A 27,933-nucleotide genomic window follows, 5' to 3' on the forward strand; every position below is an offset into this window, starting at 1 on the left:
TTGTCCACCTGTGGTCTAAACCACTGAAACTCTTGGGTTTGCCGATCAGAAGGTTGGAGGTTCAAACCCCCGCAGTGGAGTGAGCTCCCATTGCTCTGTCCCAGCTCCTGCCAACCTAGCAGTTTGAAAGCACGCCAGTACAAGTAGATAAATAGGTACCACTGCAGCGGGAAGGTAAACAGCATTTTGTGTGCTCTGGTTTCCATCACGGTGTTCCGTTGTGCCAGAAGCGGTTTAGTCATGCTGGCCACACAACCAGGAAAGCTGTCGGTGGTTAGATGTACACCACTCTGAGAGACATTTCGGCCAAGAAGCAGGGAAGAAATACTCTAAATCAGGACAGTCCAACATGAAACAATGGACCCTGGAGCTTCCTTTTGCTTTGGGGCACTGGGGAGGATGAAGCGCTATGGATGTCTTGTTGCTAAGCAACAATGTGCAGAGCTCAGTGGAATGGGAAGCCAAAGTCCACCCTGCCTCTGCCAAGGGACAGAGGTTATGCTGAAGGTCATACGAGTGGGGCACAACAAATATTTTTAAACAGTGCCATTTTTCTAGAAAGAGGTACCAGAACTCACCATGAACACCTTCCTCATTCTGCTTCCAAGTATACGTGGGTAAGATTGCAACCTTATAATTGCCACTACAGTTGTACCTTGGATCTCAAACGCCTTGGTTCCTGAACAAATCGTCTCCTGAACGATCGAAATCCGGAACTGAGTGTTCCAGTTTATGGACACTCTTTTGGAAGCCAAATGTCTGACAGGGTTTCTGCGACTTCCGATTGGCTGCAGGAGCTTCCTGCAACCAATCAGAAGCCGCACTTTGGTTTCCAAACGTTTTAGAAGTTGAACGGACTTCCGGAACGGATTCCGTTAGACTTCCAAGGTACGACTGTAATGTTTTTTAGGCCATGTTTGTGTCTGTAGTTCCTTATTTCTAATTCTCCTATATAGAATTTTTTTTCTTTGTAAAATGAAACATGTAATAATTACGTGTGTGTGTGTGTGTGTGAGAGAGAGAGAGAGAGAGAGAGAGGGAGGGAGGGAGGGAGGGAGAGAGACTGCTACCCTACAAATCGGGTCTATGAGAATACCACTTTGCAAATCCAAATAGCCTTTCTTGCCACAACATCAAGACCTTTACATTTAATTATTTTTCCAATTAACAACATAATTTTGCATATTTATGTAGCCATCATTAGACCCTTCTGCAACTAAAATGCCCATGATACATCAACAACCAGGTTTTAATGATGGGTAACGAGGATATGTGCAGGCGTAATCTTTTTAACAGGCATATCCAAGGTCTATTAGTCACTCTTTATCTGTAATTGAAGTTTATAAATGTGGCTTTTATTTGCCTTGCCATAGATTGTGTAGCCTTTTGCCCATAAACACAAATATTAACCATAAAGTGTTCAAGGAGCCATTTGGGAACTGCACGCCGAGAAGATGAAAAGAAAGAACCCTGAACGCCCCCCAGGGAAAGATCAAATGGCTGGTTACTTAAGTAAATGTGACCTAAATGAGCAGCTCTTAGCCGGAGGGGAAGTTGGAGAATGGGACACCTCTGCTATATTTAACACCTCCGAGGTGCACTCTGAAATGTTTCCAACACATTTTCTACCATTATGAGGTGAAGAAAACACCAATTAACAGCTGCTGAGTTCTGAATCCTGAAATAATAATAATAAAAAAGAGCAGTATCACAATTAATGCAAGTGCTTCTGATCTGTGTTTAAGAAACAGGAAGCAATTGTGAAGTCATTCCTCACACAAAGCTCTATGGTTTCTCTTTACTGATAAAAGGTGTGACATATACAGTGCAATTTATCCTGGTAATTGGATTAAAGCCGATATAGATATCTTCTGCAATCACTTCGGACTAATCAACTGCATTCTTGGAGCAGGGCTTTTTTCCCAACCGGAACTTGGCAGAACTCCATTCCGGGCCCCTCTCAGGTAGGTGCCATTAGCATTCCAAGAGAACAAGGGAGGTGTTCATGGTGAGTTCCAGCACCTCTTTTTCTGGAAAAATAGCACAGATTAAAAATATTCGCTGTACCCCGTTCGTAAGATCTTCAGCACATCATCTGCCCTCTAGTCAGCTTGGGGGGCAGGAGTGCAAGGCCAAAATGTGGCACCCCCAACTGCCTCTCATCTTCCGTTCTGCTCAATTCACTACATAATAGTTGCGGAGCCCCTTAAGCTTGGCGCCCATTGCGGCAGAACTGGTTGTGGTGCCCTAAATTCATTGGCTTCAGAATCCATTTAAAAATAAAAATTAAAATGCTATACAGTGGTACCTCAGGTTATCAACGCTTCAGGTTACAGACTCCGCTAACCCAGAAGTAGTACCTCGGGTTAAGAACTTTACTTCGGGATGAGAACAGAAATCACGCGGCAGCAGCAGGAGGCCCCATTAGCTAAAGTGGTACCTCAGGTTAAGAACAGTTTCAGGTTAAGAACGGACCTCCAGAATGAATTAAGTTCTTAACCCGAGGTACCACTGTACCAACAGACACTGTAAGCGTTCTGTTACAGTACTTTTCTGGAAGACTATACAGTGGTACCTCTGGTTACGTACTTAATTCATTACGGAGGTCCGTTCTTAACGTGAAACTGTTCTTAACCTGAAGCACTACTTTAGCTAATAGGGCCTCCTGCTGCTGCCGCGCCGCCGGAGCACGATTTCTGTTCTCATCCTGAAGCAAAGTTCTTAATCCGAGGCACTATTTCTGGGTTAGCGGAGTCTGTAACCTGAAGCGTATGTAACCCGAGGTACCTCTGTAGTGCAACAACAGCTCTAGAAACAACATTTGCATATGCTATCAAGTTACAGAGTCTGAGGCTTCTATAAGCAGTCACACAAATACCTGTTTATGGTAAAGTAAGAAACATGTTAGGAAAAGAGATGCACTTAAGAATGTCAAGCGTCAGGAAAATCCATACAAGCTATATCTAGGTGCTCTTTTCGAATGCTTGGCCATTTATTGGTGTTTGTTTGTTTGTTTGTAGTAGTTTTGGCAGAGGAGGATTCATACGGTTTAATTCTCAGAGCTCCCTCTACTGGTTAGTGAGAGGGGAAACGGAAATCTGACCCTTTATGCAGAAGCAGCTTTAAAATGGTCTTGAAATGAAGATCATTTCATTTTCATTTCATTTCACTTTAAATTTGCATACCGCCTTTCTATATCATGACAAACTGAAGAAACAACAAAACTGCGTAAGTCCCACACCTAATAATAACCACCTGAGCCAATACAAAAAGTCATAATAAAAACATAACTTTAAAACAAACAGCTTATATCAAATGAAGCAATATTCAATAATCCATTAGAATATCATAGTAAACAATAAAATTAAACATTAGCAAATAATAATTAAACAGTTTAACTGCAATAAAGAATTCCTGAACTATAATAAATGAAAATAACGGTCAGTCACAATGCATAAAATACGTATCACAAAACATACAAAACCATGTCAAAGGATCAAATCGAGAAACAAGTTGATCATGATCAAGGGCAGTCAAAAGTGGGTGTTTTTGCTGAAGCAAAATAACAGGTTCATAAGGGCTCTTTAACAGTGTTCAGCTATTTCCAAGCTAGCAAGTACCCCCTCCCAGTAAGTAATAGGGGTATTGCTGCTGAGGAGCTATTGATGCAACTCTGCTCCACCGAAAATTCTCTTACTAGGCCTGTGGAGGCCAGGATTCAAATCCCCACTCAACCATGAAGTGCACTGAGTAACCTTGGGCCAGTCCTGTAATGGGAAATGATGTTGCTCATGCGTAAAACTCCAAACTGCCCCCAAGCAGGTTATATAGCTCAAACTTTCCCTAGTTTGACAGCCCCTTACAACGCGACTGTCTCAATCACTGGCAGAATCCGTCAGTGGGCGTTTCCTGAACTTCTTCCAACATAAAAATTCCTTGACCCCCAATCTCCGCCTAGCTTCTCTGCGCGGAAGCCTTCTGCGCAGAGTAGGCATGCCAAGCGGAGGTCCTGCGCTCTCCCCACTGGTCTCACTGGCAGAGTCTCGGAGCCTTCCCTCCGAAGTACTCTCAGCCTCCCCTTTCTTCCTGGTGTCACCTTGGTTTCCTTCCCCAGCCGAAGCTCTCCCTCTCTCCTTGCTGGTTCCCTCCCCTGCATCATTGGAGCGACTTCCCTCTCCGCTAATCTCTGATGTCAGTTCCCTGACAAGTCCCTTTCTCTCTCAGCACTGTGGGGAGGATAAAATCGGGAACCATATGCAGCACCTTGATCTATGGGGAGGAAAGGTAGAATATAAAAAGAAGGGAGGGAGAAATGAAAAAGTGGAACAAAGGGGGCTTGTTCCATGTATCGATTCAAAATAGCCAACTCAAGCTTTGACTTCAGTAGAGTGTAATAATCCATAAAAAGGTTCACACTCACGTGAGAGTCATACCCTCCAACATTTCCCCAATGAAAATAGAGACGTCCCATTCCATAATGATAATTTTACTATTTATACCCCACACATCTTACTAGGTTGGCCCAGCCACTCTGGGCAGCTTCCAATATTCAGTGGTACCTCGGTTTATGAACTTAATCTGTTCGGGAAGTCCGTTCTTAAACCGAAACCATTCTTAAACCGAGGCACGCTTTCCCTAATGAGGCCTTCTGCCGCCGGCGCCCTTCCACCGTTTGGCTTCCATTCATAGACCGAGGTAAAGTTCTCAAACCAAGACACTATTTCTGGTTTTGCAGTGTTTGTCAACCAAATCGTTCTTAAACCAGACTGTTCTTAAACTGAGGTGCCACGTGTATATAAAAACATAATAAAACATTAAACATTTTTTTTTAAAAAAAAAACCCTTCCCTATACAGATGGCTTGTGGGTTGGATAACTCCATACCCTCCAACATTTCTCTAATGAAAATAGGGATGTCCTAAGGAAAAGTGGGACATTCAGGGATCAAATCAGAAACCGGGATGGCTTCTCTAAATCAGGGACGTCCCTGGAAAACAGGGACACTTGGAGGGTCTAGAAAATATGTCCACAGTCCATTTACTGTATCAGGCACACACACAAACAGATTGCCATCTCCTCAGCAAAAGAGAGAGAAAAGCAAAGGAAGTATGCCTATGTAATCCACATATTCCTTGCATTCACGCTGTCCATTTTGTCATACCGTTCAAATATAATTTGCGAAGTGGTCCTCTGGAGCCAATGAGCTTGGATGTCCTTCAGTGTTCTACGTCAACCACATGGGGACGTAAAACGCAAATTACAAAGGTTCAGGTGTTTCACCTGCTTGCTTATCCCACAAGGATAAGGCTAAAGTCTTGTGTCTACTTACCTGGAATAAACTCCACTGAACTCTGTGGGATTGACATCTGAGTAGATTTGTAGAACTGTAAATCAGATGATAAGCTAGGGAATTCTTCACTCAAGGCATGGACGATGCTGAGACAAGCAGACCTTTATATATACAGTGGTACCTCGGTTTATGAACTTAACCCATTCCAGAAGTCCGTTCTTAAACCAAAACTGTTCTTAAACTGAGGCACGCTTTCCCTAATGAGGCCTCCCACTGCCAGTGCCCTTCCACCTTTTGGATTCTGTTCTTAGACTGAGGTAAAGTTCACAAACCAGGACACTACTTCCAGTTTTGTGGAGTTCGTAAACTGAATCGTTCATAAACAGGGCTGTTCTTAAACTGAGGTTCCACTGTATAGCCAGAGAAAGCCTCACACCAAATGTAAGGGTAAAATAAAAAGGTAGAGAACCAACGGCAAAGGAAGAAGATATCTGACTCATATCAGTGTGTTTCTCATGAAAGCACTCTGGCTAAATTAATAGCTTCAATTCAGAATGAGCTTTCAGCACAGGATAATATGCAGATCTACAAGACTCAATTATTTTTTGCCCTGCAAGAGATATTAATGGGTGTGATCTGTCAAGGTCATCGAGCAGAGGAGCATGACAGTTGTAGAAGTGATTGCCACATAAGTCATAAAAGAGGAGAACAAAGAAACCCTGCAAAGTGTTCGGGGCCTCTCCTGGCCGCAAGGGGAAAACAGAAAGCCTGTGGAATTTGAACTGATAATAATAATAATATAATAACAATAATTTATTACTTATACCCCGCCCATCTGGCCGGGCTTCCCCAGCCACTCTGGGTGGCTTCCAACAATATATTAAAATACAATAATGCATCAAACATTAAAAGCTTCCCTAAACAGGGCTGCCTTCAGATGTCTTCTGAAAGTCTAGTAATTGTTGTTTTCTTTGACATCTGGTGGGAGGGCGTTCCACAGGGTGGGTGCCACTACCGAGAAGGCCCTCTGCCTGGTTCCCTGTAACTTGGCTTCTCGCAGTGAGGGAACCGCCAGAAGGCCCTCGGCGCTGGACCTCAGTGTCTGAGCAGAACAATGGGGGTGGAGACGCTCCTTCAGGTATACTGGACCGAGGCCGTTTAGGGCTTTAAAGGTCAGCACCAAGACTTTGAATTGTGCTCAGAAACTTACTGATGAACTTGGCAGTGTTTTCCCCATCGATGCACCCGTTTCCCCCAAATAGTATCAGGACGACATTCAAGGTGGCATGGCCCACGACACACTTCACAGAATCATACAATTGTAGAGTAGGAAGGGACACCAAGGGTCATCTAGTTCAACCCTCTGCAATGCAGGAATCCTGCCCACAGCCATCCCTGGGTGGGCTCGAACCATATTACAAACTTGATATGGAAATGTGGGGAACTGAATTTAGTGGGGAAATGAGAAACTGCAAGAAAGCAAAATGGTCAGATTTGCCCATCACTGGAAAAATAAAAACGTGGCTTCCCATAATTATTGATTTGAAGATGTGTACAAATTTGCTGCACATGAACAAGTTGTGTACAAACGTAGACTTGTCACGGACAGATTTAATGATATTGGGAATTCATTTTTATAAATACAGTGGTACCTCGGGTTACATACGCTTCAGGTTACATACGCTTCAGGTTACAGACTCCGCTAACCCAGAAATATTACCTCGGGTTAAGAACTTTGCTTCAGGATGAGAACAGAAATCGTGCTCCAGCGGTGCAGCAGCAGCAGGAGGCCCCATTAGCTAAAGTGGTGCTTCAGGTTAAGAACAGTTTCAGGTTAAGTACGGACCTCCGGAACGAATTAAGTACTTAACCTGAGGTACCACTGTATTAGATTAAGGTCTGGTTAACTACCAAAACTTTTTTTTTCTACCTTTTTTGTAATGTACACAATATCTTTTTTCTGTTTTGTTTCCTACAAAGGTACTTTTGTTTCTTTTTTTGTGCCTTATCTTACCCTGTGCACTTGTAATTTTGTACTTTTTGTTTTTCAGTAGGGAATGTAAAATAAAAGATTTTCCCATTGCTAGTTCCATGAAGGAAGAGAGGCAGAGTATAAATATAAGAAAATAAACACAAAGGTGTTAAAGCAAGAAAAAACCCCTTCATTACATGAGGACCAGACAGAATGCTACTGCTGGATGGTTCGAAATGTTTGTGGGGGAAAAGAGCTGTAAGTAGAGAAAGGAAAAAGTAACCCTGAATACTTTTTTGAGGGGGGGAGTGGTGCTGGCAATTGCCTTCTGCCTATGCAAACGCCTCGGCCAAATATTATGATTCCTTCTGATGTGCCAAAATTAACCTCAGCACATCTTAGACTGACAAGGGTTCTGTAAAGTGACAAGCCAGTTTAGAACATGCACTGACCTTCGTTCGTAACAGCTTGCATAAATACGTTTGGGGAAGAAACATTTGAAAACCAGATTGTTTTTGTTTTACATCCAAGGTGCAGAAGGTGAAATAGGTGGAGGGGGTGAAAGAGAGAGAAACATGTCATTAATATTCTTATTTGTTGTGTGTGCCTCTTTCAGCCAGACAAAGACCAAATCGTGTGGAATGCTGATATGTGCAACAGCAAGAAAATGGCATTGCTGAGAGGCATGAGACCTGATGAAACCACATACTGTACTGCATTGGATCAGTGAATTTTAAAAACACTGCAGATGTTTTAAAATTAATATACCCCCCCACACAACACACACACACATGCATGTTCAGGCTAAAAGTAAAATAGATGAGGCACTTAAAATAGATGTATAGAAGTGTTGCTTAGATCGGACAACTAGCCATAATTTGACTCTAACCACCTAAATAGGTTTACTTGTGAGTAAATCCTATTCTTTTCAAGATGCTGTTACTTCCCTAACCTGCCCTTTCTTTCCTAAAGGGAACCCAGGATGGCTTAGAGTAATAAAACCAAAGTAACATTTCATCAAAAAATGCTCCTCTGGACAATGACAGCTTAATTTATATTTTTATAATGTGAATAGCTGGTGGTGTGTGTGTGTGTGTGTGCGCATGATAGACTTCTCCCAGAAACACTTTGGTTTTCATTTGATGGCATGCTAGCATGAATATTAGTTTTGCAACTGAAAACCAAAAGCTGTCAGGTCCGAATTCTCCCCTTTCTTCAAAATCTATTAAAATGCTCATGAGTGGCACACGTAGCTTCAAAGGGATTTTAATTTTTTAAAAGTTCTTCCGAGATTATCTCTTGGAATCTGGAAAGAATCATACTGATAGCACCTGAAAGACCAGTAGAGGATAGAATTTCAGGGATGGTCAAGAACCTCCAGGAAGCAGGATTTTCAGAGTGCTTAAGACTTGCTTTCTTAACAGTCGGCCCTCATGAATGTTCACTTCATCAAATCTTGCCCTCTTTGAAAAAAGTTTGGGCAGCCCTGGCATGCAGTAAGAATAAAGGAACTATACCACTTTCATTTTTATCAAATAGAGAGATGTGCTTATTGTCTCATCGGTTACAATTTGACCCATATTCTCACACTAAATTAACTTTGGCTGGATCCAGTCACATGGAAGAAGCAGTTCAGCTAAACGCGTTGTAGACTTCATACAGGGAAATCCCGTTGGCGAAAAATGGGATTCCACAGCGCCATCTGCTGTCACAGTGTTATAATGCATATAAAGTGTAGCTTTACAAGTGTAGCTGAGTCCTCTATAGGATTTTAATAGAGAGAGAGGCAACCTTTTTTGTGGAAGAAATTGTTTAAATGTGGTGTACATGGGTGGATAGATAGATAGATAGATAGATAGATAGATAGATAGATAGATAGATAGATAGATAGAGATAGATAGATAGATAGATAGATAGATAGATGATTGATAGATAGATAGATAGATAGATAGATAGATGATTGATAGATAGATGATAGATAGATAGATAGATAGATAGATAGATAGATAGATAGATAGATAGATGAATGATAGATAGATAGATAGATATAGATAGATGATAGATAGATAGATAGATAGATAGATAGATAGATAGATAGATGATAGATAGACAGACAGCTGATTGGCTAAGATGGAGGAGGAGCTTTTGGTCATTGCCTGTTTTATAGTTTAAATATCACCTACTGGCAAGTTCTGAATAGCAACATCTACACAACATTTTTGTTGTGAGTTCTGCTTTGAGTGCTTTGGCATCTCCTAAACTGAGGGATGGAAATACTGGATACTTACAGAAAGTTAAACCTTTAACTGTTGTTTACAAAAGCTTAATGGATTTTGGTATGGAAGAAGTTTGGGAACTTAGAAATGTGTGGAATAGGGAATGAGAATGTGTTATACAGGCTCAACAATGGGAAATTCCTTTAGAATCTATGCAGAATATTCCTTTAGAAGTTGAGGTTGATGCAGAAAAAATATATATTCTGGATACACCGGACACCACAATGTTTTTCTAGGAAGGCACTGCCCATTACAGATAAATGTAGGGGGTGTAATGTTGAAAATGCCTCATGAGGTTATCTGGAGATATATTCATTCTAGTCTTAAATGGCTGCATGTATCCATTTTGTACTGGCAAAATCCTTGATATTTGCAGGTGCTTCTGTACTTTTAAATTATATCCCCATAGTATGAGGATTAATGGCAAGGGACCAAAAGAGTCATACAGGTGTGTGTGTTTTAGTTCCTGCATGCACTTTCATTAGGGTCTAACTTACTCCAATGCCTTAAAAACCACACAGAGTGGCTAGGGCAACCCAGTCAGATGGTCAGGGTACAAATAAAATCATCATCATCCACAACTTTTGCATCTTACATAAAATCAAATGCAGATCAACATACTAAAATTAATCAAAATGTAGATAAAACCAAGTTTTTAAAACATAAATAACGGGTGGTACTGTGGTCTAAACCACTGAGCCTAGGGCTTGCTGATCAGAAGGTCGGCGGTTCGAATCCCCATTATGGGGTGAGCTCCCATTGCTCGGTCCCTGCTCCTGCCAACCTAGCAGTTCGAAAGCACACCAGTGCAAGTAGATAAGTAGGTACCGCTCCAGTGGGAAGGTAAATGGTGTTTTCATGTGCTCTGGTTTCCGTCACGGTGTCCCGTTGTGCCAGAAGCGGTTTAGTCATGGTGGCCACATGACCCAGAAGCTGTCTGCAGACAAACGCTGGCTCCCTCAGCCAGTAAAGCGAGATGAGCGCCGCAACCCCAGAGTCATCCGCAACTGGACTTAACGCACAGGGGTCCCTTTATCTTTACCTAAATAATAAAATACACGTCTGGGCAGGCTTTTCTAAGCAAAATAAGTTTTTAGCTGGCATTGAAAACTGTGCTGGTCCCGGGGGGAGGTTACCGTGAGGCGTGGTCAGAGTCCGGTCCTGGGTCAAGGGTCTGGAGACTGTCCACCAAGGGCGAAGGGGGGTCCAAAGCAAGGAGCCGGGCAAGGTGGGGAACTCTGGAAGAACAGGTCTGGGTGCTGGCAGAAACAGGTTTCCAACGACGTTGCTCCTGCAACCTGGGACCGGGCTGACTGGCCTTTATCTTCTCTGAGGCCAGGGGCGGTCCCGGCCCACAGGTGACCCGCCTCTCCTGGCCTTAAGGCGAGCACTCCTCCTGAGAGAACCCAGTTCCCTCCGCCTCTCTGCCCTGAGCCTCTGCAGCTCAGGAGAGGCTGGAGGGTTACTGGACCCAGGGGGAGGCTCACCTTCCCCTGACAGGGCTGGGAGAGGCGCACCTGTAGGCAATGGGTCCTCAATCACCTCCAGAGCCAGAGTGGATTCATCTGGTGTCTGCTCCTGAGGATCCGGCACAGGTGCAGGCGCTTCAGATTCAAGGCCCTGGAGGCGGGGACTCCTGTGCAGGCTGGGATTCCTCCGGTTCAGCCTCTGAATCAGATTCCCAGGCCATCACAAAAACAGTGCAAGATGGCACTTGCCTAATATTAAAGATGGCCTTCCGACATCTGCAGTGAGTTTGCGGTAGCAAAATTTGAACACAGAACAATATCTTGCCCAGTCTCTTTGCCCTGATGCTACACTAGCTCTAACAGCTATTGCTTTCATCTGAGAATATGAGCAAAATTTCAGTTGTTTTTTTTATCATCACAGCAGCCAGTTTCCCTGTCTCTAATTAAGACTCTGCCAATGAGTCAAAAAATAGGGAAATTGCCTTTGGAGGCTGAGAGGTGGAGATTAGTCCAAATGAGCAGCAGGTCAGAGGGACAGAAGACATCCAATTCATATTTTGCCAAACATTTATCATTTCACGTTCACGTTCTCCACATGCCACTTTAACTGACTGACGGAGCAATCCTGTACACACATTCCTACGTCTGAGGATCAATAGGAAGAAGAAGAAGGAGGAGGAGGAGGAGGAGGAGGAGGAGGAGAAGAAGAAGAAGAAGAGTTTGGATTTGATATCCCACTTTATCACTACCCGAAGGAGTCTCAAAGCGGCTAACATTCTCCTTTCCCTTCCTCCCCCACAACAAACACTCTGTGAGGTGAGTGGGGCTGAGAGACTTCAGAGAAGTGTGACTAGCCCAAGGTCACCCAGTAGCTGCATGTGGAGGAGAGGAGACGCGAACCCGGTTCCCCAGATTACGAGTCTACCGCTCTTAACCACTACACCACACTGGCTCTAGGATATTGTACCACTATACTGTCAGGATGTGAGATGTACCGATATTGACAGATATGATGGCGGAACACCTGCAGAACACTCCCACCAGTGCTGCAGTTTCATGGGCGAAGAAGTAAAATTGGAATGGCGTTGGTTATTTTGCTGTTGACATTGTGCCACGAAAGCCTGTATGCGGACATGGTAGGCAGGCTAGTAAATCTGCAGGCATAAATCTGTGCACATATGGTAACAAACTTGCCTATCAGGAATGACATTCTTCTGTATGGCAATGAAGTGCTTTGCTGAGCTGGGGATAAACACCTGAATTGTTCGTTATCTTCGTAGCAACTGGTGTGTATTAGGAGGGCAAGCCTAGTGCATCCACAAGCACACATCCGGACAGAGACTGCAGTAGTACCTTGGATCTCGAACACTTTGGTAATCGGATGCTTTGGCTCCCAAATGCCACAAACCCGGAAGTGAATGTTCCAGTTTGCAAATGTTCTTTGGAACCCGAACGTCCGACGGGGCTACCACAACTTCTGATTGGCTGCAGGAGCTTCCTGCAGCCAATCAGAAGCTGCGCTTTGGTTTCCAAATGTTTTGGAATTTGAACGGACTTCCGGAACGTATTCCGTTCAACTTCCAAGATACGACTGTACTGTATTTGGTGAGTTGAGCTTGCAACCTGCTCTTATCAAGTACAGACTGAAAAGCTAAGGTCTCGTAAAGGTAAAGGGACCCCTGACCATTAGGTCCAGTCATGACCGACTCTGGGGTTGTGGCGCTCATCTCGCTTTATTGGCCGAGGGAGCCGGCGTACAGCTTCCAGGTCATGTGGCCAGCATGACTAAGCCGCTTCTGGCGAACCAGAGCAGCACACAGAAATGCCATTTACCTTCCCACCAGAGCGATACCTATTTATCTACTTGCACTTTGGCGTGCTTTTGAACTGCTAGGTTGGCAGGAGCAGGGACTGAGCAACGGGAGCTCACCCCATCGCGTGGATTCGAACCGCCGACCTTCTGATCGGCAAGTCCTAGGCTCTGTGGTTTAACCCACAGCGCCACCCGCGTCCCTTAAGGTCTCATAGCTCATGATAATATATCACCTACTCACCTTCCACTGAAATCAAGATTTGGAAGTGAGCTCTCTGGAATAATTGTGTTGGTGGTCCTTTCATGTTTTGTGAACAGTTAACAGTTTACTAAGCAAACACACGTGATGGCTTAAAAGAAGAAAGGGACTGCCTTTACAGGGGCCATTAAACTTTAAGTGCCATCTGGCAGGGAATGATTAGAGGAGATGAAAATTAAGGCAGTCAACACAAATACTTGGTGGATACCTCAGGGAATTGAAGGGGATGGAAGAGGCTGGACTTGCAGTTCTGTTAAGGGACAGGCGTAGAAGGAAGTGGGGAAAGACAGCCTTTATGGCTCCGGCCCTAATGATGGTCACATTCATGGCTGGAAGAGCAGGGGGAAAGCGGGTGGTGGGGGGAGAAACACCTGGGAATAATCAGACATTTGCCACTGTCATTAAAATAATAAAGAGAGAGAGAATGAGGAAAGTTGTGGCATTATACGAGAGCTACACAGTGCTTCTTGTCCAACAAGTCAGGAAGGTAAGGTTTATTGTAGAGGTGTGTTGGACTTGGCAGGTGGTTAATATTCAAATTAGGCTACAATCTTTAAAGGAATAGGTTTTAAATTGGGGTGGGGAGTCTGTCATGCATCTTTAAGCTGAATGACCTCAGGGAATGCGGACCTACAATTAATTGAAGGGTCACAAACAGTAATTTTAAAACATGACTCTTAGGACAATAATAGGTCGCAACTTGATTCTCATGGAAGTTGAACAAACGTTATTTTGGGGCCAAACTAGAGGTTTGGAGAATGTGTGATCATTGTCAAAAACAGCAGCCATCCTCCCCTCACCCCTTCTCTTTCATTAACCCTAATAACACTTGCATCATTTATAAAATAATGTTTGGCATTCACTGCCCTGTCCCAAACATATCATTGGCTGAACATGTGGTGGGAGAAAAACGTTGTCACTTCTAGGGGGAGAGAAGAAATTTGATTCAGCTCACATTTAAAGGCAAACCTCCTTTTTGAAACAATACGCAAACATTTGCACTTTTCCGAATTTTGCAATGTCGGTTTTGAGCCTGCTTTGGAGTTGGGGACCAGGTGAGAAGGGGGAGATCAGAGAGAAAAAACACCACAGTGCACCTATAGCAGCAAAAATGGCCCCCTTTATCTGCCCCACCTGCAATAAAACATGTCTCTCCCGAATCGGTCTCTACAGCCACAGAAAGCACTGTAACTCTCCAACTGTTTGACTTCACCCCGCCAACCACAACAAAATGTATCTCATATATGCAAATGTATATTCAGATGTTACATTTTTCATCATTCATAATGGGTGGAGCTGTTGCTAAAATACTTTGATTGATCCTCTTTTTATTTTTTATTATATATTTTTTATTGAGTTTTCATTTTTCTACATATCAAATTAAACATTTTACAGACTTTGAAATATCCAATGACTTCCCTTCTTCTCCTTCCATGCATGGTTCATACAGTAATACCTCATGTTATGGATGCTTCAGGTTACGTCTTTTCAGATTGCGTCCCGCGGCGACCCGGAAGTACCGGAAAGGGTTACTTCCAGGTTTCGCCACTCGCGCATGCGCACAAGCGCCAACTCACGCCGCACACCTGCACAGATACGACGCTTCAGGTTGCGCTCTTTTCGGGTTGCGAACGGGCCTCCGGAACAGATCCCGTTCGCAACCAGAGGTACCACTGTATTACATATCAGAGTAGACTGGGATAATGGACACAGGTATAGCAAGAGAAGATCAGAAAATATTCCTCTATGCCACAGGAGTGGAAAGGATCCTAATTGCTAAAAACTGGAAAAAAGAAACTGTGCCAACAAAAAGGGAATGGCAAGACAAACTGGTAGAGTATATTGAACTGGCTAGATTAACAGAGGCAATTAGAGATCACACCAGACAAGAGTTTCAAAAAGCATGGGGAAAATGCAGAGAATACTTCACCAAACAGTGCCCTAAAATACATACCAGGACTTGTTTTGATTAATGTCTGCAGGAGACTTTGTGGATACTTAAGTTATAATTAGAAAAATCTTAATAAATATTCATAAACAGTTTATAAGAAGTAAATAAGAAGGCCAGATACAGGATAAATGAAGTCTTTTATTTTGTTGTTTGTATTGTTGTATGTTATGTTATGTTCACGTTTAATGAGGGTGGATTATGTATTGGGGGTGGGTGGGTTATGTTATGTTGTAAATAAAATTCCAATAAAAATTATTAAAAAAACAAAAAAAACATAGTAGACAGAGGCATCCCTTATCAGAATAGGCTTTGTTTATGTTCTCAGGATGTTGATTGCATGAAGCGTATCTTACTGCATCATGGGCAATACGAGCAAGCAAGGGACCAATTGATCAAACCCCGACTGGCAAATCTGCCGGGAAAATCTGAAGCCTCCCATATTAAATATATTTTGGATGACAGGTCTAATGATATTAAACTGGCCGTGCCAAAGTTTCTTTCAGAAGTCAAAACAAACAAAGATCATCAAACTGGAGACAAAACAAAATGACCGCCTCAGTTTCTCTCTCTGTTGTGGTTGGCTGTCTTAACTGCATTTTGTTCTGAAATTGTTCTATGGGTCTTTGGACCGCAATAAAGATTTTTGATTTTTTAAAATCATAGTTTCATGCATATTTTACTATAAACATTCAAATCAATTTCCCACTTTTACATCAATGAAATATTATTTACTCTGTAGAATTTATTTTAATGTTGCCAGCATTTTCAGCTATGTACAATTGTTTTCCATATATTCAATAAACATTTTCCACTCTTTTTAAAATATGTGTTCTTCTTGTTCTCTTATTCCGTGGGTTAAACTTGCAAGTTCTGAATATTCTAACATCTTAAGTTGCCAGTCCTCCTTACAAGGGACCTTGCTCACTTTCCATTTTTGGGCTGTTGTAAACAAAAATTGCCCTTTTCCCTTATGGGGTATCCAAGAGTCCATATAGAGTCCTTACATAGGTTCCCTATTGGTAGGAGAGAATAACAGAGGCCAACCAGAGAATATTGAGAAGCAAAGCAGCTAGTAAGCTTGATCTTTATTGATCTGTTGCAACAGGGTGCTCCCCTCACCCGCAGAAGAGAGGAGGGACCCAGAAAAATGCCGTGCAAGGGCTTATAAAGACTTTTGAAATTCCCATCCTGTAGATCAAGACACAGAAACATCATACATACATCACAGAAGGAGTGTAACCTAAGACCACCCCTCAGATACATCATACCTACCTCACAGAAAAGGCAGTCTAAAACAGAAATTTTAATGTTGTTTATCTCCTGTCTGGCAGGTTACTTGATTGGATTGCCTGGGGAGCCTGGCCAGTCTTTTGTAATGATAAATACTTAGTTCCTGGGCCATGTCACAGGCTCACACCCTATTCAAACACAGACATACCCTTAAGACAGGATTTGTGAAGGAAAAGACAATGGGGAGGCTTTTCCATTTTGACCTTGCAGAGAAAACCTTTGCTCAGTTTAGGAATCAAAATGGCTTCAGGTCGGTCTTCCTGTGCTGATCTATGTACATGCAGTTATTAACATTACCATATATCTAAGACCTCAAAATTCCTATCACAGGGCCAACGAAACACGGGCCGCTGTTGTTGCATACATAAATAAACTTTTCTGGCACCTAGGAATTTCTGTCTGAGTTATTCAAAACAAAAAGGACTCTGTTTTTTGGGGGGAAGGTAAAGTTAAACATTTTCTTCCAGCTCATTATAAATCATTTCCCAATATTCTTTCACCTTTCTGCACATCCACCACACATGAAAAAAGGTACCTCTGATTTCTTTACATTTCCAACATGTATCTGATTCTGCTTTATACATCTTAGCCAACCTAAATACCATCTATGAATCATTTTCAAATTGTTCTCTTTCAGAGACTAACATGCAGTAAATTTCAGATCACTTTCCCAAAGTTTCTCCCAGAGGTTTAGGTCTATATTGTGTCCTATATTGTGTGTCATTGATGGTTTAACCATCTCGTCTTTTGTTTCCCATTCTAATAAGAAATTATAGATTTTAGACATACGTTTATCCTTATTTTGTAACAGTTCTTTGACTGATCCTCTTTAAACTGGGCTAAGTTTCCATGGTGAGGCAGCTGGGTCACATGCCAGCCACCAGAGGGAGAAGTAATCATTCATCACCAAGGCAAATGTTTTTCTTTTAGGAATACGCAGCATGTCCATCTTATTTTTTGAAATCTGTTTTTAAAATTTGCATACTGCTTCATTGTCAAATCCTCTAAGCCAGGCATGGCCAAACTTGGCCCTCCAGATGTTTTGGGACTACAACTCCCACCATCCCTAGCTAACAGGACCAGTGGTCAGGGATGATGGGAATTGTAGTCCCAAAACATCTGGAGGGCCAAGTTTGGCCATGCCTGCTCTAAGCAGTTCGAATGGGAATAATGGTGACCTACCTCATGGGGTTATAAGGAGGGAAGGTACAGTGACGACTGGACAAGTTTTGCACGCCGAAAGTGCTAACATTCACTTGAACAACTAATGTAAAAGTCAGCAGATATGGGCATATGCTTCATTTCTCCACCTTGAGTCATGAGGTTCTTAGCCAGGGGTCCCCAAACTAAGGACCGCAGGCTGGATAAGGCCTGAGGGACTCGTTTATCTAGCCCGCTGTGACCCCCGCTGCCACCACCCACTCTTACCAGCGCTGCGCTGCACAGCTGTCCACTTCCGGGTCGGAGGAGCACCAGAAACAGCTTGTGTGCATGTGCAAGCATTGTGTGCATGCGCGTTATTTCTGGTGCACATCCGGGTCGGAGGAGGCCCGTGCACATGCGCACAAGCTATTTCCGGTGCTCCTCCGACCCCGAAGTGCGCCGGAAATAGCGTGTGCGCATGCGTATGGGCACGCGCTTCCCCGCCCTCTGAACCACCGCGCAATTGGTGCTGGAGACAACGAGACACAGTAAGTTTGCTGACCCCTGTTCTTAGCAATGCACCCTTGTTTTCACAAGCAATGCAAAGCTTTCACCCCCAGTTTGGGACGCAGAAACTGCTATCTGGGATCAATAAAAAACCTGAAATAAATAAATAGCCCAAATCAAAGGACCTTTCCAAACTTCACATACCCTTTTGGCCATATCCAAGTCTCAAGAATTCATAGCCAAGTTTATATATTTAAGGCCATTATAGCTTCATCTCTTGCTATTTCAACCACATGCACCATCTAGCGGACTGCCTTTGCTGATGAGCACAGGCTATGGAGTGAAAGAACTGCCCAAACTTGTACCTGCATTAATATGACTTAATGCACATGGTGCCAGATTTGCTAGTAAATTATGTCCATTATACATCTTTGGCTATCCTGGACAAGGCATGGTCCTTTCTCCCGAAAGGCCTATAAAGCTGTTGTACCGATTAAAAACCCACCAAGCCATGCAAACCCCAAAAGGTTAAGTCAAAGTAGGGATCTGCCGAAAGGATCGAGTCTATAAAACCTCTTGCATCCAAGCTCAGGGACACTTTCCCATGCAATAGTCCAAACACTGAGCTGGATGGAAAGAGAACTCCAGTAGCAATTTGTTGCTTTTATGACGCCCACAAGCACCTACAGATGTGATCTCATGTAATGAAGCATGTGGCCCTAAGCTGGAATTATTTGCAAACAGCGGGATCTCCTGGCAGTGGAAGTGGCGCTTGCTGTGTTATGAAGGACCCCCCTCCCTTCCAAAACCATGCTTGGTTAACACCTATGCCCTGTTGAAGTTGGCACTGCTTATTTTCAATGGGAACAATGCCAAGCAAACAGATGGAAATGAATCTAGCCATGCCAGAGAGCGAGTGTGTTCATCAAATCCGAACATTAGGGACACGTTCCCTTCCAGGAACGCAAACGCGGCAGGCAGTGCAGAGGGCTTTGAAATAAATCTTGGGTTAAAGGAGCGTGTTATCCTTTTAAACCTAAGGAAACCCATGCTGAATTATCAGATTGTTGTGGTGTTTAAAAAATAACTTAAATATGGGTCCTATGTTATGAACCTTATGAGTTAAATATTTGGGGTAGGGGACTCTGTGGAGACATGCTTCCTTGATATCAAAGGAGCAGGGATAAATAGTCAGTTTTCTCGGTGTCTCTGCCCGGGCCCAGTTCTCAGAAAACGCTGTGCCAGGGGTCTGAATACTTGCTGAAGGGAGTCCTGGTTCAAGGCCAGTGTCTTCCATCTGTCTATCCCAATGAACTGAAAGCCTCCAGTATATATGCAAATGTGCATCTCTTAACAATGAGTTCTGCTTGCAGTAAATGACAGGCAGAGGCACATGAATTCCCCACCCCTCAAAATGGTTCATTTGTTACATTTTTATCCCACCCTTCCTTTTTATTCTTACAACGGTCCTGTGAGGTAGGTTTAGGCTGAGAGGTTAGGACTAATGATTTAAGCCCAGGTCTCCCTGTTTTGAGGGACGCAGGTGGTGCTGTGGGTTAAACCACAGAGCCTAAGACTTGCCTATCAGAAGGTCGGCGGTTCGAATCCCCGCGACGGGGTGAGCTCCCGTTGCTCGGTCCCTGCTTCTGCCAACCTAGCAGTTCAAAGTGCAAGTAGATAAATAGGTACCGCTCCGGCAGTAAGGTAAATGGTGTTTCCGTGCGCTGCTCTGGTTTGCCAGAAGCGGCTTAGTCATGCTGGCCACATGACCCGGAAGCTGTACGCCGGCTCCCTCGGCCAATAAAGCGAGATGAGCGCCACAACCCCAGAGTCGGTCACGACTGGACCTAATGGTCAGGGGTGAGATCAGTTTCTGTTATCAAATCAGAAACTGGGACGACTTCTGTAAATCTGAGGCTGTCTCTGGAAAACAGGGATACTTGGAGGGTGTGACAATGAAACAGTGAAGACCTAGGGTTTGTTCCCAAACACAAATTTGGATCATTAGAGTATGTTCTCTCTAGATGGACCCAAACATCTTGCTGGACAGTGCAACTGTTTGGATGCAGTGAGCAAAAGCTGTATTTTAAAAACAACTCCAGGCCTTCGCTGTTTTAATGTGGTTTTCAATTAACTTTATGTTCTCACTCTTTCAGTGTAATTTTAAGCTGAGATGCAAATAGTTTGGGGTTTTCCTGTGTCCGCTTAGCCGAAGCTTTATGTTTGCTGGTATATGATATGGTTTGGTTTCATTCTTATTGTATTTTTAAAGTCCCATGATTTTGTTTTGAAAGCAGCCTAAATAATTTTACTGAGAGGCAGCCATATAAAGAAGAAAAAATATCCAAAAGAGGGCTATGCTGTTCTGATCTATTTTCCATGCACAGGTGCCGTTGCATTCAAGCCTACATTTCCTCATTTGGATAATTTCCAGAGGGGTAGCTAGAATTACCCTCCTGCAGCAAAAGTGACAAAGGGCTTTGCATTGCATGAAAGGTCAACAAATTTATTTATCATGGCAGAAGTGTTTGCGGACTGCAGACCACCTTATCAGATGCATTTGGAGAGAGGTGCGCATAATGTCTAATAATGAGGCGGTGGGGCATGGGAGCACAACCTGTGCACAACCATCACCTTATTATGCCACATGCAGCATGGAAATTAACCATTTTTCCGATCCTCAATTCTCTGTTTTCAGGGAGCATTCAACAGGTGGGACACTGGGACTTTTCCCATCCACTTTCCTGGCAAAAAGAAAACAAAATTGCTGGCATAAAGAAAATAGCAATCTGTGGCATTTTCTGCCTTTCATGCACACAAGCACCCCACCCTACAGTTATGGAAAGTGCACGTCTTTCAAGAAGTTCTCTCCATCATCTCCATTACTATTATGAATATTCTGTTGGGAGCTGCCCAGAGTGGCTGGGGAAACCCAACCAGATGGCCGGGGTATAAATAAATTTATTATTATTATTACATTATTAATGTTGTTGTTTAGTCGTTTAGTCATGTCCGACTCTTCGTGACCCCATGGACCACAGCACGCCAGGCACTCCTGTCTTCCACTGCCTCCCGCAGTTTGGTGAAACTCATGCTGGTAGCTTCAAGAACACTGTCCAACCATCTTGTCCTCTGTCGCCCCCTTCTCCTTGTGCCCTCCATCTTTCCCAACATCAGGGTCTTTTCCAGGGAGTCTTCTCTTCTCATGAGGTGGCCAAATTATTGGAGCCTCAGCTTCAGGATCTGTCCTTCCAGTGAGCACTCAGGGCTGATTTCCTTCAGAATGGATAGGTTTGATCTTCTTGCAGTCCATGGGACTCTCAAGAGTCTCCTCCAGCACCAGAATTCAAAAGCATCAATTCTTCAGTGATCAGCCTTCTGTATGGTCCAGCTCTCACTTCCATACATCACTACTGGGAAAACCATAGCTTTAACTATACGGACCTTTGTTGGCAAGGTGATGTCTCTGCTTTTTAAGACGCTGTCTAGGTTTGTCATTATTATTATTATTATTAAATTAATTATTATTATTACAGCATTATTATTATTATTGCAGCATTATTATTTTTACATCGTCATCATTATTATTATTACAGCATTATTATTACAGCATTATTATTATTATTATTATTATTATTATCATTATCATTTAAAAAGCGCGTTTTTCCTTGTCGATACAGCTAGCAGTCTTTCCTCCTTTTATTCCTACCACAACATTATGGATCAAAGTCACGACGGAAGCGACCTTAGGACGTATTACTCGCCTCCTTTTTAATTCCTATTAAACTTCCTCTCCTCCCCCTCCCCCGCCCGCCCCTCCTCATCCTGGCGCTCCGCCCCTCCCGCGCCTGCGCGGAGAGCTCGCAGTCCCTTCGACCTCTACCGCTGCACCAGCTCAGCCGGACGAGCCTCTGCTTGCCGCTGCCGGGTTCGAGGTAGGCCCCGGATCCCCTCCTTGTATCCGCCTCCATCGGGGAGCTCAGCCTTCCTCCCGCTCCCAGAGCGCTGCCGGCTGGACTCCTAAAACTCTCCTTTCTCCTCCCCTGCAGCGAGCCAGACGGCCCAGACCCGGGACCCCCCAGCCCGTTGCTCCACCGGCCCGCCCGCCCGCCCGCAGCCATGTTCGCCTGTGTCAAGCTCGCCGCCGGGTCCCCCGCCTTGGTGAGTTGGCAGCGGGGCCTGCGCATTGGTCAGAGTGGGTCGCTTCCCCCTCTTGCCCTTGATTTTTTTTTCCTTTGCAAAAGGTCGGGGGCGTTGATGGGGTTTTTTTTGGGGGGGGGGAATCTGGACTCTGGGACAGAGGCGACCCCCGTTAAGTCATTCATTTGGAGGGCATGTCTTTTTGCAAGGAATCATTCATTTGGAGGGCATGCCTTAATGGTGCTTTTTGCAAGGAGACTTTTGTCTCATGCCTCTCTCTCCTCTGCCCTCCATGCTGCTGCCTGGGCTTGCTTTCCACGTCTATCAGCGTTTCATGCATAAGTTGAAGGTCGGTGCGGCCCTCCTTGCAAAATGCACACACACACACACACACCCCAGTTGGCCCACTGCTGCAGAAAGAGGGTGGAAAAACTGGGTGACCTTAAAAGCGAGTAGGTGATCCAAGGGCAAGAACAGGCCGCAGCAGCCTCTCAGCCATTCATTCATAAGGCCTTTCCTCTTAATCTGTGCTTGGATTGCTAGGCCGCTAGGGTGAATTGACAGGTCGATCTGTCAATTGACAGATCAACGTATAATGCGGAGGAGGGGTGTTGCCGGATTCGCGGGGAACTGGTTTCCTGGTCTGGGGGTGCTCATCTGAGGGCGCTGACTGGTCTTGGGGTGTTAGATTGCTTGGTTGCCCCACAAAACGAGTTAGGCTGAATTCGCCAGGCCTGTCTTTTAATGGTTCTTAGGATTTAAATATTAGAATTGCTTTTGCAGACCTGTAGGGTCGGGAGTGACCTGAAGGTCATTGAGCACAGCAGAGTTGCAGCACTTTTAGGCAATGTGTGCCAACGTTACAAACGACAGTGTGCTACAGGAGCTCTGAGCTTTCTTAGTGGTACCTGTAGAATGAAGGCAAACAGGAATTATGTGCCGTGGGCTTGTTTTCTTGAGATGTTGTAGACAAGGGCAGAAAGAAGGATTGTTGAAATAAAATCTCACCTGGAAACACTTTCCCCACTCTTAACCTGCCTCTGAAATCCGTCCTAAAAGAAAGTTAGTTGCCAAAGATTGAGCTGTTTCTGAAATCTCGCTGTTGGTTATGGCGTTAACACTTGATAGCATGGGAAGGAGAGAAATAGAGGAGATCCTTGCTTAGAGTTCCAACTAGATCCTTATCTCAACAGCAAAAACACTTTAATACCGTATGGGAATACAAGGTTCTGATGAGCTGTGTTATCCAACCCACATGTGCCAAAAGTGAAGGTCAGACTTCAAGAGCAGTTTTTTCTTAGGGGCATTGACTTTAGCTGTAGTCAGTGTAGTAAGCATGACTGGAGATCAAAATTGTGCCTTTGCAAGTCCTGATGAGCCATTGATGAGCTTCATCGAATAAGAATTTTCCTCAATGGATGGACTTACCGAACTGTGATTGTAAAGAGAACTAAATCCCAGGAATCTAAAAGCTGCTGGGATGTTGTGTAGTTATTGCTTTGAAGGCTATGGTTGCAGTTTTGTGAGAGTGTCCATTACTTTAACACACTTCTTCATCCTCCCCCTTTCTCAGATGCGCACTGGATCAAGAATTCTGTACAGACCAATTTCTGCAACGGTGTTGTCTAGGCCAGAAGCCAGGACTGCAGAGGTACCTTAAACAATTCTGTAGCTTCCTAAACGATCTGGTGAGCCCATGTGTTGTTGCCTTGTAATAGTAAAACTTGCAACAAAGTGTCAGATTTTAGTTTTTGACAAACACATGCTGCCTTGTGTTTAGTGTCTGAACTTGGAACAACACAGACCTGCAGCTGAGTATGCGTAGTAAAGTGTTTATTTGTACTCTGCTTCTGAAAGAGCATCTCCACCCCCATCGTTCTGCTCAGACCCTAAGGTCCAGCGCTGAGGGCCTTCTGGCAGTTCCCTCGCTGTGAGAAGCCAAGTTACAGGGAACCAGGCAGAGGGCCTTCTCGGTAGTGGCACCCGCCCTGTGGAACACCCTCCCACCAGATGTCAAAGAGAAAAACAACTATCAGACTTTTAGAAGACATCTGAAGGCAGCCCTGTTTAGGGAAGCTTTTAATGTTTGACAGACTATTGTATTTTAATATTTTGTTGGAAGCCGCCCAGAGTGGCTGGGGAAACCCAGCCAGACGGGCAGGGTATAAATATTATTATTATGATACCAAGGATCTTGAAGCTGCTTATATTTTGGTTTGTTTCTAAATGGTCTCCAATCTAGGTACTGCTCAGTCAGAGTAGCTTAGGTTTTGCCCCACCCCCATATGCCTTGAAGCCATTTAGTGCAAAAAGCACAGTAGATTGCTTAAACCTCTCTTGCAGAATTTCAGTCCGGTAGGATTAATGCTTCCAGGGCTGTGGGATTGCGTCATGCTGTCAATGGTTCCAGATGGGCAGAAGTTGTTAGGGACATCAGAATCATAATTGCTTTGGGCACTTTCCCCCATGGTTCTTTAAAAAAAAAAACTAGGAAGAAGCTAACACTTTCTAAATCTTCTCACTCACCTGTCCAAAGAAATGTGTCTTAAAGCTCCCCTTTCCTTCCCTGCTGTAGAAGCTTGTGCCTTTCTTAGTACAAGTCTATAGCAAATACTTGTGCCAAATGTAATCCAGTTCTTGTTTCTTTCAGGGCAACACAACTTTCCTTACTGGTGCTCAGAACACTGGCAGTCAGCTAGCACTAAGGGAATTTCAAACTAGTGCTATCAGCAGGGACATTGACACGGCTGCCAAATTTATTGGTGCTGGTGCTGCCACAGTAGGAGTGGCTGGTTCCGGTGCTGGTATTGGAACAGTTTTCGGGAGTTTAATCATTGGCTATGCCAGGTAATGGTCCTTTATTTCTAACTTTCAGCATTATACTGAAAGAGGTTCAAGTTACAGCATTGTTTTTTCCAGGTTCAGGATACTGTAGCTTGTTCTGCTCACCCACATGGCACAGTTAGCCTGGCTGTGGCTGCCAGAGAAGGCTGGAAATAACTGTGCAGGGCTTCTGCCAGCTGTGCATTTGTCTTCTCCCTGGGATTAAGGAGGAAAGCTCCTTAATACTGGGGACAGAATGGGTGTGGATGGAAGGAAGTTTGTCAGAAGGGCTGAGCACTTGCCCCAAGCGTAAGAAGGAGTAGCAAATTAGACCTGTCAGGAATTTGAAGACCTTGGGGCTTGTATAAAGTAACAAAGCATAACTCATTCTGTTTACTTAATGCATTTCTTAACTGCCGTAGAGCTGAAGTTAGAAAACTTTTGAAGTCGCTTAGAAGACTTTTAAAAACCTCTACAGTCATTAAACAAGCATAGAAACAGCAGCTATGCTTTTTATAGTTAAGTCGGAGCATAAGATGATCAGGATGTTGAAAATGTTTAGCTGAACAGAAAGATCTTTGCCGTGTGCAAAGATATTGTTGTTGCCAGGCAAGCCTTCTGAAGGGAGCAGTCTACAATTCAGGTATTGTTCCTGGAAGGAAAGCCTTCTCTTATAATCAGCAATTTTTTTTCAGCAGGGGGCCAGTCCACTGTCCCTCAGACCTTGTGGAGGGCTGGACTATATTTTGGAGGGGAGGAAAGAACAAATTCCTATGCCCCACAAATAACCCAGAGATGCATTTTAAATAAAAAGACACATTCTACTCATGTAAAAACACACTGATTCCCGGACCACCCGCGAGCCGGATTTAGAAGGCGATTGGGCCAGCTCCGGCCCCCGGGCCTTAGTTTGCCTATCCATATCTTACAACTTACCTTTGATAGAGGTGGTGGTTGGGGCAGGACATCAGCCAGTTATCTCAACACGTGGGCAGCTTGATATGGGATGAGACACCTCCTGTATTGAGACCAAGGAACTGGGAGAGATGAAACTGTTAAAGCCATTTGAAGCTTTTCTTTTTTAAAAAAACAACACCTTTGCCTCATCTTGGTCCTTAACTAAATGTTTACAATTGAAACTATTCAGCTGAAAGTGGGAGGTCTTTAAAATCTCTCTCTATAAAATGGATTATAGTTACTAGTGCTGATAGGGGATTGCATGCATTAGGGGAATTCTTTAATTTTCCAGTTCTAAACTTCTTAAATACTCTTCTGGATTGTATAATAACAGCATACTATGTCAGTGGTTTTAGCCAAGATAGCAGATTCAAAATTCAGATTCAATTTGAATCTCCAGAGACTGTTGGGAAACTGAGCAGGAGCAGGAACCACACAAGTTTGGTGGGTATAACTTTTCATGGGAGGAGGCAGCTGAAATTACTAACTCCTGTGGTAAGTCTTGTGTAGCCACAACCTCCCACTTTCTGAGTAGCTTTAGGGTTGGGTTTTTTATATATTTTAAAAGATACACAGCCTTTCATTTCAAATTATGAAACAGAATAGTAAAAAACACATTTTAAAATTGCAATACAAAATAAAACAAAGCCATAAAATTAATAAATACAAGCAACTGGTACTAATGACCAACAAAGTCATGTGAAAATAAATTGAGTTTTAGTAAGCAGTGAAATTACATAATTGCTGGTGCTTGACTTTGTTCGGAGCAGGTAGAGGGGACTTTTGGCCCTCCATATGTTGCTGAACTCCTGTTCCCATAGTCCCTGGCCACGCTTGCAAGGGCTGATGGGAGTTGTAGGTAGAACAGTCTAAAGGTTTCCCCACTTCTTCCAGAGGGAATGTTAAGACTATGCACTTCACATGCTTACACCTGCCAAATAGCATTGCTTTCAGGAACAACCACATGGTTCTCAGCCTTTTCCGTCATTTGAGCTGCAGGTACTTGGCCGAGAAGTCATGCTGAAACTTGTGTAAATTATGGTTTAGTTGCTGTGTAATAAGCCTTGTAATAATAATAATAGTAATAAGGGAGCGGGTGGCGCTGTGGATAAAAGCCTCAGCACCTAGGGCTTGCCGATAGAAAGGTCGGCGGTTCGAATCCCTGCGGCGGGGTGCGCTCCCGTTGTTCGGTCCCAGCGCCTGCCAACCTAGCAGTTTGAAAGCACCCCCGGGTGCAAGTAGATAAATAGCAGGAAGGTAAACGGCGTTTCCGTGTGCGGCTCTGGCTCGCCAGAGCAGCGATGTCACGCTGGCCACGTGACCCGGAAGTGTCTCCGGACAGTGCTGGCCCCCGGCCTCTTGAGTGGGATGGGCGCACAACCCCAGAGTCTGTCAAGACTGGCCCGTACGGGCAGGGGTACCTTTACCTTTAATAAGCCCTGCACACAAACTTTTTTATTAAACCCTTTGTGTAAGCAATTTGCTCCATAAGCTGGTAACTTTTTTTTCCTCGGCATAGGTTGTAATATTGGTGGATTTGTTGAAACGACTTGCTTCAGAATAAATGCAAACATGACTTTTATCTTTTATTTCAGAAATCCTTCACTGAAGCAGCAGCTATTCTCATATGCTATTCTGGGATTTGCCCTGTCTGAAGCCATGGGTCTCTTCTGTCTGATGGTTGCTTTCTTGATCTTGTTTGCCATGTGAAGAGATCTGTGTGTAACATTGGCATTAATGAACTACAATGTGATTCTGTGAACCTGGGTTCGAAAAATGTTTATCATGGAATGTATGCTACTTCCAAAGCAGCTTAATTAAAGATGGTAACGAGTTTAAACTCTGCCTGTGTCATGTTTGTGTTTTGACTTCGTCATAAGTTTTCCCAAACGCTGCAAGGTCTAAATTTATACCTTTAGAAGGGGAAATCCAGATAAGAGAAATTGAGACAAACTCAGTGCAACAGTATTGTAAATCTTGACAGATCATAATAAACACCTGACTTCAACTTTATCATGCAACGAACCTGGCTTCCACAATTATA

At 43.8% G+C, this 27,933-nt stretch overlaps 1 protein-coding gene across 1 annotated transcript; it reads left to right on the forward strand.

The window, feature by feature from the left end:
- The first annotated feature begins 21,781 nt into the window (after positions 1-21,781).
- ATP5MC3 (ATP synthase membrane subunit c locus 3) lies at positions 21,782-27,729 on the forward strand. The gene is made up of 5 exons (XM_053410546.1): positions 21,782-21,904; positions 22,019-22,130; positions 23,683-23,760; positions 24,760-24,956; positions 27,485-27,729. The coding sequence occupies exons 2-5, from the start codon at positions 22,089-22,091 to the stop codon at positions 27,597-27,599; spliced, it is 432 nt and encodes a 143-aa protein (XP_053266521.1). The 5' UTR covers positions 21,782-21,904; positions 22,019-22,088; the 3' UTR covers positions 27,600-27,729.
- The last annotated feature ends 204 nt before the right edge of the window (positions 27,730-27,933 follow it).

The sequence above is a fragment of the Podarcis raffonei genome, chromosome 1 (genome assembly GCF_027172205.1).
Source record: "Podarcis raffonei isolate rPodRaf1 chromosome 1, rPodRaf1.pri, whole genome shotgun sequence".
In the NCBI taxonomy this organism is placed as follows: domain Eukaryota; kingdom Metazoa; phylum Chordata; class Lepidosauria; order Squamata; family Lacertidae; genus Podarcis; species Podarcis raffonei.